Genomic DNA, 17338 nt, shown 5'->3' on the forward strand with positions numbered 1-17338 from the left:
TTTACAAGAAATGCGCAAGGTCAATTATTCGACAACTTTACTCATATGAGTTAGGAGTATTCTAGAGTTGTTGTTTCGAAGACTGGCTATAATTAATTAATTATAAGACACCATGACCGGTCAAGCGTGTCGCTTTATAGCGTGCTCTTGTGTGAACTTGGCCAATCCTAGGATTGCTAATTTGCTATGCATAAGTTGAGTATGAATGTAACGCTTCTAATCAAGAGGGTATTATTGTACTAAATGTTCCATGGGTGAAAGATTTATTAAATAAGCAGCCTTGACCATCATAAGAGTTCTATTTTTTGTAAGTGAAGCTTTTGCGTGTGCCGCTCGCCAAGAACATACTGTAGGTAATGCTGTATACGCGTCTCTGCAGATTACCCTTGAACAGATAAAGCACTAAAGAAATTGGACAATTTAGTAAAAAAATTTAAGCTTAGGAATGATGCAATCAACACAACTGGATCATTGCATAGGTAGGTAGTAGCAACTAGCAACTGCAAGGCAATGTTTTGCATCGATTGCCGAACAGAACAGTACTATTGCAGTCAGCTACGTATTCAGGAAACGTATCCAGTTTTGGTCGATTTGCTACGATCTACAGCGCTACTACTAGGCACCTTGTCACTACAATACTGATGCTACACTACAGACAATTCACTGTCGCCTATACATACCCTGCTCCACCACCAAATGCAAATTTAATGGCCTTTGGTACTGAAGGGGGAGAAGTATTTTTCGATGTGTTGGGTGCCATGATCGTGATTTCAAGCCAGCTGCAATTGAAATTTGGTAGTATAGGTAGTTGTAGTCTTTAATCAGGTCTTTTTGGTAGCTTCAGAATTTATTGTAAGAATTTCCAACAGACTGCATGAACGATTGAAAGGGTGTGTGGAGATTTACGATTTAATATTAATTGCTGCGGTAAGTCAACAGAAGACACAACGATAACCTAACCTAAATTCTGCATTGCCCAGCCAGAATTTTTTTAATTGACCTTGCCTTGGCTCTACCCTATCATCTTGATCATCAAAGGACGTCGTAGACGTACAGCGCTTGCTCAGTTATACAGTACATGCTGTACCGTAGAATGTACACTAGAGACCCTGTATTGTGTTCGTGTTCTGTACAGTGTACATACAGTACAGTACAGTACTGTACACTGTACAGTATGCAGCAGCGTTTGGCGAAAGGGGTCACGCTGGTACGGGGGTTAATATTAGTTAACCGGTATGGAGCAAATTATTCGGTGGGACAAACTGGTTTTTACCACTTGCATTAGTGTACTTTGGCACATCATGCGTTCATGCTATAGTGTACATCAGAGTCCTGCACAAGTGTAGCATGGAATTAGATCCCTTGCATTTTCTCTATAGAAGAAACTGTTAAAATGGAAATTTCTTATAATGAGAACTCTCCTTTACAACGATTGAGGTTACATAATACTAAAACAAAGTTAGCTAAATACAACCATCAAGACCTCAACTTCTTCACTGTGCTAAAACTAAATCGACTTTAACCATCTACATGACACAAATGTAAAACATCATCATCAACAAGATTTGTAAGAAATTTCCATTTGAACAGCTTTTACTATAGAGAAAATGCAAGGGATCATCAACCAGATTTGTAAGAAATTTCCATTTAAACAGCTTTTACTATAGAGAAAATGCAAGAGATCCAATTCGATCGATACACACTACTGTCGCGCAAATGGTACAGTACAGTACACTCAGTGAGTACAGTACAGTACAGTACAGTACAGTAGTGTGTACTGTACTGTACTGTACTGTACTGTGCTGTACCGTATGATGTACTGTACTGTACTGTACTGTATACTGTAGTGAATACTGTAGTACGTAGACAGATCACTCTTGGACGGACTGACTTTTAACATTTCCTTGCGATACTACTTTAGTATGCAGACGGCCGGTTTTAAATGAACTGATTTTTTTCCAAGTTGAAAATATTACGTTGAATCTTATTATCCGCTACTATGTTTGCATGTTGATCCCTAAGTTCTGCTTGGAAACAGACTGTTGATGTTATTGATTTAGAAATAAATTAGTACCACTGATTTTAGAAATTGTACACAGTACTGTATACTGTGGGGAACAAATGCGCATAGTTCGATTTTAATGCTGGCGAAGCGAGTACTTCAATTCGTAAATAAAGAGTCTCTATGTCTCCAGTAGAACAATTAGAGTACAGTTAGTGTGGACTAACACGATATCAAAGTTCATCTTATGAGTTATGGAGTTGCTTAAATTGAATAATCGTATGTAAATCTGCAATCTCTGTATTCACATAACCAACTTTCGAAGTAACAGAAATTCACTCACCACTTACTTATTCTGTATACATTGTAGTATTCTACAACTGTACATTTCATAGTAGAATTTGACTATAATACTATGACGACTAATAAGAGAATAGCATACAGTCTTAGCCAATTAACGAATTCATTATGATTTGGTTGGCATTACTTAATAGATTACCATGGGTTGATTGCTATGCAGTATCCATTTGCAAGTCATTGATAGAGCGATTTTTAAAATAAAACTATTTATACTCGTATGTACCATAATGTGTTACAGTGTCTTACAGCACCGTGGTACACTGTCTACAAGATTTACAAATCAACGATTAGATGTTACGCTTGCAATCGAACCAATGTTGTAATCAAACTCAATAAATATAATAATTATAATTATATATCCTTAAAGATATTGTTTTCAATTTCCGATTCATATTTTGTACGCGTTGCACGCGATTAATTGAATATTCATGAATTTTCCTTAATTAATTATTTATTTATCGGATAGTTATTTATATCAACTTATTTTGATACAGTAGGTTGGACCAACCGTTGGAGTATCACTGACCTTAATGCGATTCTGTCTTAATTAAATATGTAGTAATTATTTTTATCTTATTGTTTAATCTGTCTTTCAACCGTATACATTATACAGTAGGTATATTACTGATAATACAGTTGCTGTATGCCATACAGCGTACTGAATGTTATTCTACAAACTATGGTATATATATATCGTTACTAGGATGTTCCGTTTTTGGACATAATAATCTACGCCTATTTAAAAAAAAATGATTTAGTTATTAACATATAGCAAATTTGAGTTACAATGTACTCAAGCAACGTGTACAAATAATCAGCGTTTTAGCATGAAACTCAGTATGATCCCAAAGTGCCGATAGCCCACTAGAATTATCGTCAGATGAATCGTGACCGTTATCCATGTCTAGCCATTTTTTACTACCAACAATATGTAAAGGCGACAGTAATTGAATAACGAATGCAACCATGGAAACAGAGACTAAATTAGTACATGCACCTGTCATATAAATCCTTAAATTTGTATACAAAACTGTAGCATAGGATATTCAGTATCGGCAATACCACATTTATAAATATTTATTTCGTACAAAATTGTATTCTTACTAGTATAATTACGGTACCATATACAACTTGCGTATTAGGTATTAAAATTGTTAATGTTTATTCATAAAAATTTTCATTCGTATACACTGGCATGTACGCTGTAAAGAGTCATCCGGTTAAATAATAAACCGATTCGCTATAACGTAAAATCAGAAATCAGATACAGACGACTGAAATTTCAGTATAATCTGATTATGGAGAGAAAATTACCTTCTCTATCGTAGAAATGCCAAATTTACACTACCGACGTAATATTTGATGGTACACAAGAACTAATATTGGTGTAGTGAAGATTTATATATCTTACTTAAATTTTTCGATTATTACTGCCCAAATTACTTTTGGACTCTATTTAAAATAATCACGGAAAGATGACAGGCGGTTCTAAAAAAAGTTCCATCAGCGTAACTTCGAATAATGAGTCTATGCTTGTCTTCAATAAAGATATTTATAAAAGTCACGATGCCATTATTATAACTGACGAAGCCAGGAAAGTAATGTCCAAAGGATTAGACGAAGAACGCACTGAGAAAGAGTTACGTGCTCTTAGAGATGTTGTTGCTGGAATGAAATTAATTCACAAAGGAATGCAAATTATACAAGAGAGCTTATGTAGAGTTATAACTTACGAGAGACACAGCGCTGAAGAAGTTCTATATCGACAACCTTGGGAACAGTTTATGTCTTGCTATTACATATTATCAGGAACTGTTAGAATGCTGTACGAACAGCCAACAATGAACGTTAGATGTGGCCTAATCCATCAACATTTCACTGGAGAATATATTGGTTCGTTAGCATTAATAGAAGATGATCCTATCGGAACTGGTGCACCCTTACCGATGCGTATGGTCATTGTAGATGCATGTGAATTACTACGGATTGATCAGAGGCAATTTAAGTTGACATTGGAAGCAATACAAGAACGACATAAAAAGAAAAAAATTGAGTTTATGAATAATACAAGCGTCGTAAAGTCTTTGCCTGAAGCTGATATGTTGAGGATTATACCTCTATAACTGTAGTACTGAATACTCGTGNATAGAAGCACTAAATTTTATTTAAACTTGAGAATTCTTTGGCTAACAGCCGTACACTTAGCTTAATCAGACGTATCAATGGAACTAACTAGTAGTATATTACAGGCGCTTTTAATTTAAGGATTATTTATTATTTACAGTATCTACGATTCTATTAAGTACCTTACCGGTATATATGAAACTTAAATTGATATAGATTACGTATTGGTCAAAATTTATTTAGTATCATTAATACGAAGGTATAGATAATATGAAGAATGAGAAAGCAAATCATTGCGTTAGTTGTCAGTTTAAATTATGTAAATTGGAGGAATACCCTATTATTAAATGTGTAGTGTTAAGAAAATGTAGTGCCTTTTAGGTTTATCAGTACTTATAAATTTAATTTCATTCCACGAATGGAGTTAAGCGTCTAGTGCTACAATCTTAGAAATAATTACTGAAATAGCAACCGCTAGCAATTTGGGTTTCCAAGTCTTTTAAAACCTACAATAAATGCAACTAAAATTTAACTGATTTTTGATATGCTATAATATCCTAGATTTGACTTTACACTTCTCCAATGATTAGTTTTTGCTTAAGTCCTGTTTTTAGCTTAACTTTTAATTGTTAGGATTCCATGACTGTTTGATCCTAAATATTATAAAGATACTAACTATTGTCCTTATGTATGTATATATTGTATGCACATTTATAATAGCTAGATGTATACTCTAATAATATAACACTGTTTTGCTATTATTTCTATGTAAAGATCATTTCACATAGAATAGTGGTTATAAAATAATGGATTTTACATGTGAATGAAATTAATTTCAAAAACATACATAAACATATAACAAATGAATTATCGTAGAAGTAAGACATAAAATTTAACATTTTATTTGAGAAAAGTGAATATCGATAGCAGTAAACTTTAAGATTACTATTACAGTGCCGAGTTATCATCCTATAATACTAACTAATCAAATTTGATCTGGTAAATCAGTCACAGACTAACTCTTAACTATGATACAATCTATTAACCTAATAGGCATACCCGCCGGACAAACTCATACTGCACGAAGGTCAAAAAAATGTTCACCTATATTTTTTAATAAAAGGTACCAATAAGAGGACAATATGTGCCATTTATTTTTATCAGTCAATTTTTCTGATTGATTCTAGAGCTCTAGTAATTATTCGTTCCCTTTCATCTTATCTTAAATAAAAGACAAAAATCTAGCGTGGTCCTTATATTTGCTGCTATCGTTCTAAATATATTATATCATTATTATTCAATAATTATAAATTATTTAATTTGTAAGCGGTTTATTCTTACTATTGGATTGCAGTATCAACAGTATCGAATAATTTGCGATGATTCGGTCATATGAAATGTTATAGTACTTACACTTTACAGCTTGTAAATTATCTGATTCTGATGCCATGCTGTCTACTTAATGTAGGACGATGCACAAAGTATAAGAAAGTATTCGTCGAACGGAAACAGCAACATGAAATTATAAAATTAGGAATGATTCAAGAAGGTATAGTCATATTGATGGTAGTTTAATTATAGCATATATAAAACTTTGTTGTATAATTTCAGTCAGTTTTTGCTTAGATTACGAATACGATATTTAAATAAAGTTTAATTACAAGGAAAATCGCGTTGGCATGATTATAATAAAATATATTCCTTCATTGCGGTTATACTTTCCAATTTATCATTCCATAACGATCTTCACTGATTTAATGTCCTTCTTATTGAATGCATTCAAAATTTTATATAATTTATGAAACACTCTAGGTCATTTTTTTGGTGAGTGTTCCATATTAGAAAATTCTGCTAGTTGTTACTCGGTTTTAAGTGATGGCTTCTCTACTTGCTATTTGATAAGCCTGTAAGTAGCAAGGGTATATATTAGAGGTTAAAAGTAGCTCAATGCTATGTATTTAGACGCTTACGAGACTTTTATACCTTAGAGAATAGCATCTATTAGTATTTTGATACTATATACGGTGCATGCACTCGTAGATTGAATTGCCTTCGATTGCGATGCCATATTGTAGCTTTTAAATATTTTTATCAAGACGCCTATGTTAGCTGTTTTTGTGAGGGATTGCTCTACAAAATTTTCCTCTTAGTCCGTTTATACCGCACTCAACAAAAATCAGGAGTTATTGGTAGTACATGGAGGGAGTTTTTGTGTAGTATTCCCTACTTCTGCATGCTAGTTTTTATAGATTTAAATTAAAAATATCAAATACATATCCTCTTACTTTTCGCTTAAAATTAGCTAAAATGCCATTTCGTTACGAACTTAGAAAAATGTTTTAATTTAACCCTTGATTGATAGGGATGATATTCAAGCCTACGGCGGTGAAAACTTTCTACAGTTAGTAAGAAAAAAAAGAGATGACATTCCAAGTAACGTGAACATGTTGGATATTGTTAGAAGAAGTGAAGTTTGGGAACGTTTTAAGTCTGATATAGTGATAGAAATGATAGATACTAATCAGCAGAATCGTCAAGAGTCGAAAAGATACGCATTCGAATTTAAGGATACAAGGACTGCATGCACAAAAATACAAATTTTACCAAGCCGGTAACTTATTTTCCTAATATTTGCTACAAAATATTTTGATAAAATAAAAGACAGATATATGTCTTTATAATGAAATTACATGATAAGCCATCGCAGATCGTTACTTGCATTGCCTAAATTCATCTAACGATTTCTCGCATATCGAATTACTTATTATAAAGTTACATTTTAATAAATAGATATTCAAGAAAGAGTAATCGCCCTCTTATTTCACGTAATGGGCCTTTTAATGGATCTACTTCATCCAAAAAAGATCAAAATTGTAATTCTGACTTGAGCTCCATGCAGTCAAATCGTCGCGATATTGATTTAGCATCGACATCATTAACTAAACGAAGTTTAAGTCAGCCTTCTGTAACATTAAATCTTCAAGCAAATAGCCATAATAGTATTTTCTCTGGTCGTAAATCAGCGAGCACAAATGATATTAGAAAATTGGAAAATTTTTCAGAAGATAGTTCGGCTAGGTAATCGATTTTTACTTAAAATATAGATACATTTCATTTTATTTAGATAATACATTTATTTCCCCATAATTTGGGGGAATTTTCTGCATTATTAATGGTTATGATAGTATTAACAGAAATGTCAATAAAATTAAAATTTTATTTTACCCATACCAGTAGACACATTGTGGAAGCTAACGAGGAGAGTAAAAAGCAGTTATCTTATGCAGAAGATCGTATAGAAGATTTAAAAATTGGTCTCAGAAAGAAGTCAGCTGATGTTACGCGAGATAGATTGCTGTTGAATAATGCTTTAGATGAACTAGAAAGTGCATCCGTAAGCTCCACACCACCGGTAAAGCACTCTATCTTGAAAGATCGAGTTAGATAGATACTGCTTATGCACGTAGAATGAGTTATGCTACTGGGAATGACTTTTGCTATGCTAGTCTAATTTATACTGTATATGGGGTATATCAGTAGGAACTAATTCCACGATAGAGCTGTGTTGTATGCTACCAATAAAGTACGTTTACATTTAAATGATTTATATAGATGCAATGTAAATTGAGGGGTAATTTCAGGGTATTAAATTATTTAATTGGAAATATAGCATAGTGCTTTCTTGATTTACTACAAGTTCTTACAAGTGATTAAATAGCTAATGCATCGATTTATTATACGGATAAATTTAGGTCAATCCACAATCAAGTCACGGCCAAAGACGCAAAAATATCTTCGAAGATGGGCCGCCAAGTCACGTACAATTCTTGGAAGCAACGGCTCACATCCGAGATGCAGTAAGACACACGTTAGATAAATTATCACTGGTTATTTATTTATAATACACTTTATTCAAATTAAGTCTTTCGTCATATTATAAATTTATAAAACAATTTTACTTTACAGAATCAAGCCTTAAGGGTATCTACTGCCAATATTAATTCAGCATGTACTAGCTTCGCTCACGAATTAATTTTCGATTCTATTACAAAGAAATTTGTTCGTAAGGATAGCATTAAAGATAAGGTACAATTTAGCAAATTTAGTTGATTATATTATTGCTTTACGATTTTAAGAGCATTTCCATACTTTCTGATTTATTCCTTTAATAGCATGCATAAGGATCGTTGTTGTGAAAATTTCATGCTCAATTACTAATGATTTTCCTATCTTTCAGAAAAAAATAACTTGGCCAACTCGACCACAAACTGCAGATGGTATAACTAGAAAAAATAGCGGTAGAAATTCCGTCTTGCCGCAATCTCTGCGTCGACAGTTGATTATCAGAAGGAAAAAAAGAGTTTCAGAATCAGAATCTATACGACCGCATACAACCCCAGGAACTACCGTACGACATGGTATAGGATCATTATCTTTAAGCGAAGACTCTAGTAGTTCGGATAGTTGTTTCACTCCAGATGAAAGTGAAATTAAACGTATGACAAGAAGAAGATAGAAAATAGATAATTTTAATATAAAAATTCATGTAGCACTTTATCGAAATTTACTTGACAAAAATTATTGATACTTCACAATGGGAAGTACAAGCATAATTTGAGTATTACCTGATGGAATATTGACTAGTAAATTTCATTAGTTATTATTGTATCTATTACTCATATTATGAAAAGATAGATATTTTATTTTATTTTTATGATTAGTGGCTTTTTAGGCGTAAACCATTGGTCAATGGTATAGATCAAGATCAATGTGGGAAGAGTAATCATAACTATTAAATTTTTCAATGCACTTATAGTGATATATAATAAATATACAGTATAATTAGCCTTTTCTCAAATTGAACAGAGTATGTTAGAAATTATTAACTATATACAGATTTAATAGTTTTTAGGTAGCTGCAGATCAGGACACTGTATAAATTGCTATAAGATTATCAACGGATGATATATGTTGAGTTGCTTAAGGGTTAATATCTATGATAATTATTATCATGTTACTGCATCGTTTCAACGTCCTATGACATTATTGCCTTTGCTGCTTGATTAAAATCGAAAATTATGCAATAAATAATAAGTTATGATACTAATTTACCGATGATCATCGTTTAATTCTCGTAGTTGTTTAAAAATGAACCCGTTCGCCCATAGTGTAAACTTTAGAGATTCAAGTATTCAATGAAATCAGTAATTTATAATTTCAATGGGCCAGATGAAAGATAAACTAACGATTGTTTATCACCTTCTATACAGTACAGTATAGTAACCGTTTCCAAGTAAATTATAAGGTTGGATTAATTAGTTGTTTTACTACAGTAATAGCAAAATCCGCTCAGGCGCTGTTATATCTGTTAAATGTTCCACATACCTCTGAGAAGACCTAAAGAGTGCAATAGCATGAGATCATTGGCATGTAATGGAGGTCGTATACAGTGTTTGATATTCCACGTAAAGGAATGCTACCTTACGTTTCCTTACAACTGCTGCAGTTATGTAGCTAATATCGTACATCATGCTATCGTGTACTGTTACGTGAGTTACAAATAATTAGTATAAGGAATTCTGACAGTAAGCTACCCGTTATCAATGCTTATCGCGAAATCTTTATCGCATGTCAATAACCACTATCTAATATATTTATCATTATCGTTATCACAAATTGATTACAGTATCACATTTTTAAAAATTGATTAACCGTAAATACAGTATTATCATTGATTACTGTAATTATTATCTTTTTCCCAGTTAGATAATTTTAATTTTATTATACTGTACAGTACAGTATCAATAAAAATTCAAATTATCAGATATTTATAGAGCTTCACGATCGCATGTGCACTATTGTGCAGTATAATTTGCACAGTGAGCAGCATAATTTGGAGTCATATTAGGTAAAAAAGCGATATTTTTTCGGATGTTTCTATACACCGACTAGTCAGATACAGATAACTATACTATACAGTACAGTATAGTCGGTTTACGACTACAAATCTATCAATATAAGCTTCGTGTCAATGTATGGATTGGAATGGAATGTGGCATATCGCAATCTTTTCGAAAACTGATCAACTAGGTTGCTTACTGCTGTGCGTATTTACAGTATAATTGTACTAATTAATTAACAATAATGCTTTGTTTGGAGTTTTACATCACAACTATAAAAGTTACAAATGCAATCGGTCTCACTTGTACTGTTTTGCATATTGAAACTTTGCTATTTGCTGTTCTGCTGTACCTGTACTACTCTACAGTACAGTAGATACGGATGGATCATTTAATTAAGGTTAATTCATTAAAAAGACGCGCACGTTGCGTTTGTGATGAAAATTGACTGTTTACAACTATACAGTATATCGTCGCTAGTAGTTTCGAATAAGGCGACACCAAATATTGCGCCTCTTATCTAATCTACAACAGTTGTCATTGCATCCGTCACGCAATTTACTCGAAAAATATTTGCCAAAAAAACATTTTTGATTGTTGACGTAATTTCATCGGCTACTTGCTGAAATAGCACCTACTTACAAACATAAAGATTGCACTCTACAGCACCGTACTTACTGTTTAGTCAATTACTTGTACTGCAAGATTATTAACGTGTCTTATTGCGCTACATTTACTTATTTACGTTATTATTTTGGTTATTTACATTTTGATTTTATTTACCTGAAGTTCTACGTATAATTATAAATAATCAGTCAGCATACCCGTCGCGTTGCTGACTTAATTCGGTACATAGGTTATGGTTCATGTGCTCCCAGGCTTGCAATCGCCGATGCAAAACCATTTTACTAACATTACTGCGCGGTTCGTATAACATTTTAACATTTTACAGCCGCTTTTTTTGCATTTTCTGCCGCCACTCATTTGTATTTGAATCTACGGATTTTAGGCAAAAACGTTATGATCTTTATATAAAACTACTAACTAATAATTTTCTATCCACTGATGGAAATAAGTAGCTAGACAAGGTATTTTTCTACTTTTATTCAAGGTATTCTCTGGCGAACATAGACTTCATAGTACTAGAAATGTGCCGACATTTAGTAGTCCATGAATATGGACATAGAAAGAACTTTTCTTCCTCTACTGGACAGTACAGGATGCGCATTAGCCCCTACCTGGGGCTAATGCTGATGACAGGCGAACGCATCTGCTAAATGCAAGAGCTGGTTACTGCTAACAGGAGCTAGTCGAGCTCAAGGTGGATATGGACAGATGGACAACCCGAAATTTCCTGCCAGATCATTCGTTGTTTCGTACAGTACCTGTACAGTACTGTACTGTACTGTACCGTACATCGATAGTGGTAGAAGAAAATCTTTTCTTTTTACAGTAACAGCACAGTACAGTACTGTACTGTAATGATTCGTACTTCGTACTGTAAAGTGCACAGTAAAGTGTACAGTACTGTACTGTACTGTACGCTACACAATCTCTACTCACAGTCCATTTCATTACTACTGTACTGTACACTGTACCGGAACGGCCCGCATGGGCCGCTTCTGTACCGTACGTGGACGGTATACTGTTACTTTACAACACAGTACTAAACGTACTGTGTTAGGGACTTGTGTGCTCCCTCTTTGAAACGTTGAAGTAGAATAGGCTGATTTTGCTGTAGTCAAGGCTGTAGCAAAAGGAGACGACGAAGCCTTTAGCGCTTTCTGTAGGGATTTGAGAGTTTTTGATTACATTGGCATTGGTAACCTGAGGAAAGGGGAAATCAAGTTTATTTTATGCATTCTTGACCTTAGATGCCCATTCTTGCCTAAACTTTATTTAAATGTCTAGTGACTGAATGCATGTGGCTGTGAAGTTGTATGATACATATGCATAAAACATGGCTATGAGATTATTAGGTCAAATTGTAAGTTTTTCGAGATAATCTCCTTGATTATAGTAAATAATTATAATTATCACTCGCAGTTCCATCTTGATTTACTGGTTAATTGATTATTACACAAGATGCAGTATTATAGCTAGTCGTAATAACTTATCGTTTCATTCGTAGCACAGACTAGAGTGCATGCAGTAAGCATCCAGATTTATTAAAACTGTGCAACATAAATTTGTAGAAATGATTTACAACATGAAGTATTATATGACGCCTTAGATGCAGTGATGAGCTGGTTAAAGTTAATCACATGTCAATACTTATTGCTAATACTTTGTAGCTCTACAATGTATATGCTTGGGTGAGCACTGATTTCAGTTATTCTGCTATTTAGGTTAATCAGATAGTAATTGCTAGTAAATTTCAAATTGGTACGGTCTTGCCAAGCAAGGTCAATTCTGGGCTACTGCATTCTTCTGCCTTCTTACAAGGTCGTGCACTACTAAATAAGAAGAATATCTTTAAGAAGCTAAAACATGGTAAGGTCAGGATTAGTGGCCGTGATAGCACTGGTAGAAAGAGTGTTGGCTACCGTGGTGGTGGCCATAAACGCTTATACCGTTTGATAGATTTCGTACGGGCTCCACTCCTTGAAAATGCCAGCAAATCCACTCGTGTCACCGAAGATGTAATAAAAAGTAAAGTCTTAGCTATTGAGTATGACCCTAATAGATCTGCTCGAATTGCATTAATTGCAGACACGAAGAGAAAGTACATACTTGCTCCAATTGGTTTGCAGGCTGGAGATGTTATTACTGCATCTCGAGGTCGTCCGGCCAGCTTAGCTGATATTCAACGTGGCGATTGTTACCCATTGCAACATTTACCTATTGGTACAATTGTGCATAATATTGAATTAACCCCTGGTAAAGGTGGTCAATTGGTTCGTTCTGCAGGGACTTCTGCACAAATTATAAGAAAGGAATCCGGTGAAGTAAGACGCTTGAATGCCCATGGAACTTATGTTACTAGATCTGGAAAGGTTGTTGTTTTGCGTATGCCTTCAGGAACGAATGTACCTATCAATGCTTTTTGCATGGGTACCGTTGGTAGACTTTCGAATGAGAATCATAAACATCGAATTCTTGGCAAAGCTGGTAGAGCCAGATGGTTAGGCCGGAGACCGAGGATGAAGAAAAAGTTCGTTGTCAAAGTTCGCTAGTTCTGAAAGAAGGTTACGCGGAGGTGTTATGTTACCCACTTTATTAGTACTTGGCATTATTAATTGCTCTTATCCCTTTGCTCTTTGCAAAACGACGTCTGATTGCATAGTATGTTGTGAAAATTTTACGATAATTCTGAACTGTAAACATTTTATGCGAAAGCTTTTCAAGGTCGTTATAGTTGAAATTTATTCAGTGGGAGATTACCGTAACTAACTGAATTTTCTTATAAGACACAATATTGCAGTCCACAGTTCAATTAATGGACGGAACTGTATAACAACAATTGTTTCTGATGGATGTAAATACGAAAGAAACCACAGTGTGTATAAGAATAATATATGCGCAGTTCGCGTGCAAATGCACGCTTGCAATAAATCAATGTACACAACATTTTATTGAACGTTACATCACTGAATGTCCATGTAATTTTATATAAGTGTTACTAATAACGAAAGGAGAAAATGCATGTTGTACCGTCAAAGTGGCTGTCTTTACAATGTTTGTATGATCGTATACCCTGCAGATAATTTCTTTAAAAAATTTGCTTTGCGATATAGTGTCTGGTCTTTTTTTCAAGTTTCAGTAATAGGACTGACTGGGCAGGTTTAGCACAGTTTGATTTGGAACTTTGAAATTTTACATAATATTAATTTTTAATTGGGTGACTGCAATTATCATATCATAGACGATACACAGCTGAGTGTTGTAGTTGGTCGTGAAACAAAGTGAAGAGAAAGTATGATCACGTTTGCTGTGAATTCAAGAGTATTTTAGACATTTATAGTTATTACGGTGTTTTGTTAGAACTACTTTGCAATAGAATATCTAAATACTTGATACTACTCGCATTCTACAGCATGCAGAGTTCTAAGACAATCGTACACATAATACTAATTGATAGAAACTAAGAACTATTTCCTGCCAGATTGAAAGAATTTACGTAAGGATAGATCGAGTTCTTACTTTTATGCTGTAGTTATGAATGAATTGCTGTAAAAGCATATCTTTTGCCACAAAATGCTTGCACAGTATATCAAAGTATTGGAGGTAAATTGAAAATCGTAAAATGGTGAAATAGCCGACGTTATTTATGATTCTCTTGGGCTTGGTTCCTTAAAGCAGAATTAGTTAGCAGAAATATACAGCGACATAGTTACTCTGCCTGAGCTAAGAAATGAAGTCGTACATCAGCTTTGGGTCCATTGCATTGATTCGCAATTATTTATTGTAAAATAGCGCTGTAGATTATTCTATCTCGTAATAAAATTTTAAATTACTGCATATATACAATTTTTGATAATCATAATTTACTGTGTATATAAAATGCCTTACATAAACTCCAGTTCAATGGACAGTATAGCTTGGCTAGTCAGGTACTAATAGTACGTTACAATATTAGAAACGTTTTCTAGTAGTCTTCGCTATTGCGTAACTGTTATTGAGAACATCAACATTATAAGTCAGATTATATTGTACTGCACACTTGATGGGGAATACATAAATATTTCTATGATTGATTATAGCAACCATAATAACGCTCGTTGGTTATCTGAATAGGAATATCATACGGTGGTGGGATGTCTTGACTAATCGATGTTGGGATCCTTCGAGAAAATTCATCTAGTAGAAACATAGTAGAACATATATATCATTATTCTGTTGGTTCGACTGCATTCATGAAAGAATGGTAACAGTTAATTCTACCCGGTTTATGACTTGCGTTATTCCATTGATCATTGCTATGGACTAGTTCAAATCAAAATATTCTCTCTACAGTACTGTGCGTACACTTACAGCATATAACTATACATAATCAATTCAATTTTATTACACCAGTGATATAAAGACTTGATAAAAGTAATGAAAATCTACGGTATTGTACCTTTCTAGCAATTAGATCAATTTTTAGTTTGCAGAAATGTAAGTACTATTTGTAGTATAGATTCTGTAAATTCTGAAATGCTTCTCACCTTTGATTGTGTAAATTGAGTCCAGCGAAGGGGTATTGTACAAATTTAAACCAACATAGCTAGCTATAAATAAGACGAATGATACACATACATAGATTGGTCCAGTGATTGCCCAATGCCTGATGTAAAAATAAGATGACTTTTAATACGTACCCATTCGTAGTACTGTATTATAGCTCATCGTTTACTCTCTACTGTTCATATCTTTCGATTTTTATATATTGGACTACTTCCTTACAGTCTTTAATGAATTATAAGTACGATACAAAACGACTTTTGCAGATAGCTATTGGATTTTGTAGTCAATATTCTAGGAATAAAGGTGATGTAACGTACAATATAGTACGTAAATGAAGTAAATCAATTATAACTACTTTACAAATTCTAGGATGAAAGTAGTTACGTAAACTGTTCGTCCATGCTACTAGACTGTACTATACCAGTACTGTATATTGTATCGGCTTGCTATGCTCACTGCCGTGCTTACTTCTGTGGCCGGTAAGTCAATCCAACTTCTGTTAGCCATTCATCTGGAATGACGGCCCACAAAGTGTAGGTACCTTCAGTCAAGTCACAATATTTATGATTGATTACTAGTTGTAATAATTGCATAGTAGAGCACCATATCATTGTAAAATCCCATTGGAGAATTACTAGACTTGAGTGATGCTTTTAACTTTATTAAAATGTTATTACAATATGCAGTGTACAATAGAGCTCACCCAACAAGACATAAGTTGTAACATATAAGACGAAACCATAAATGGCCCGCGATGGAGTTGGCGATGGATGATGCTCGGGTGCTATTTTGATGTCCATTTTAAATTATTAATTGATAATAATTATTCAATCGACATGCTAATCACTCTACTGTACTGGAAAACATTTATCTTGTTACTAACTTGCATACATCTACAGACAAGAGCTAGAAATCAACATGAATCGGTCCATTATCATTGTCTGATTATCGTTAAAAATTAATACCGCTAATCAATTAATCAATACGGTACTGTAAATAAAAGAAGCTAAAATATTCTGAGTTTCATTTAAGAGCTAGTTGACGATAATGATGATAATTAATTAATTTACAGGCACACTGTCTGGTGGCCACTTATTGATTGAATTTTTGAAGGACTTTGACTCCGTATCCTGACCAGTATTTAATGCACTACAGTACTAGGCTGATCAGAATCAGACAGTATGTTGTTGTAGCGACATTATACCGTACTGTACTGTACTCGCTAAATCCACTTTTGACTATACGGTACAGTACGCACAGGGTATGGTGAGCTTACAGTCAGTACACCACTGACCTTCAACAATGTCTGCCTGCCCCTACGTTCAAGGTTACAAGTTTTGTAGCGTAGAACAGAAATACTGTCGTGCCTTTTTTGGTCTGTCAGTCTGGATAAAACGTCAATGTCAAACAGCAGTCACATATTGACAAGTTACAAACACCAAATATTCAAAAGAGACCCATTTGATAAACGGGACTGTACCGCCAAGAGACCACTTAAAAAGGAAAAGACGCAGTGCCGCCGCTGCCATAGTACATGTACTGAAGCGCGATGATCTACACCGTATGGACAAGTAGAAAATAGCTGCAACTCTATTGACTGTACCGTATCGTGGAGTGTACAGTACATTGTACTGTACGTACAATAAAGCACTGTAATCGATGCAGCCAGAGTAGCGGATGTTCAACATCGTTGACTGATGGCTGAAATAGTTAAGGGCGGACCCTTATACGGTAAACAGTGTCCGGCGCGACGAAAAAACCACTTCGTCTGCTTTTAAGTCAT

The 17338-nt window shown here is 34.2% G+C and overlaps 4 protein-coding genes across 4 annotated transcripts; 3 read left to right on the forward strand and 1 right to left on the reverse strand.

Annotated features, from left to right (window-relative positions):
* Window positions 1-3837: 3837 nt before the first annotated feature.
* TRIADDRAFT_57343 (uncharacterized protein) lies at window positions 3838-4485 on the forward strand (the record flags this gene model as incomplete). Its single annotated transcript, XM_002113278.1, has 1 exon — window positions 3838-4485. The coding sequence occupies one exon, from the start codon at window positions 3838-3840 to the stop codon at window positions 4483-4485; it is 648 nt and encodes a 215-aa protein (XP_002113314.1).
* An 863-nt stretch (window positions 4486-5348) lies between these two features.
* Window positions 5349-9282, forward strand: TRIADDRAFT_57344 (uncharacterized protein; the record flags this gene model as incomplete). The annotated part of the gene is made up of 10 exons (XM_002113279.1): window positions 5349-5364; window positions 5955-6035; window positions 6299-6392; window positions 6849-7097; window positions 7277-7564; window positions 7721-7898; window positions 8239-8343; window positions 8453-8572; window positions 8724-8894; window positions 9208-9282. The coding sequence occupies 10 exons, from the start codon at window positions 5349-5351 to the stop codon at window positions 9280-9282; spliced, it is 1377 nt and encodes a 458-aa protein (XP_002113315.1).
* Window positions 9283-12929: 3647 nt separating this feature from the next.
* On the forward strand, window positions 12930-13562 carry TRIADDRAFT_26453 (uncharacterized protein; the record flags this gene model as incomplete). The annotated part of the gene is made up of 1 exon (XM_002113280.1): window positions 12930-13562. A coding segment is annotated over one exon (633 nt), but the record flags the coding sequence as incomplete, so codon positions are not given.
* Window positions 13563-15073: 1511 nt separating this feature from the next.
* On the reverse strand, window positions 15074-17084 carry TRIADDRAFT_57346 (uncharacterized protein; the record flags this gene model as incomplete). Its single annotated transcript, XM_002113640.1, has 5 exons — window positions 15074-15186; window positions 15537-15655; window positions 16024-16096; window positions 16259-16339; window positions 17036-17084. 5 exons carry the CDS (start codon window positions 17082-17084, stop codon window positions 15074-15076), a joined length of 435 nt encoding a protein of 144 aa, XP_002113676.1.
* Window positions 17085-17338: the final 254 nt, after the last annotated feature.

This window comes from Trichoplax adhaerens, genomic scaffold (genome assembly GCF_000150275.1).
Source record: "Trichoplax adhaerens TRIADscaffold_6 genomic scaffold, whole genome shotgun sequence".
NCBI classification, from domain to species: domain Eukaryota; kingdom Metazoa; phylum Placozoa; class Uniplacotomia; order Trichoplacea; family Trichoplacidae; genus Trichoplax; species Trichoplax adhaerens.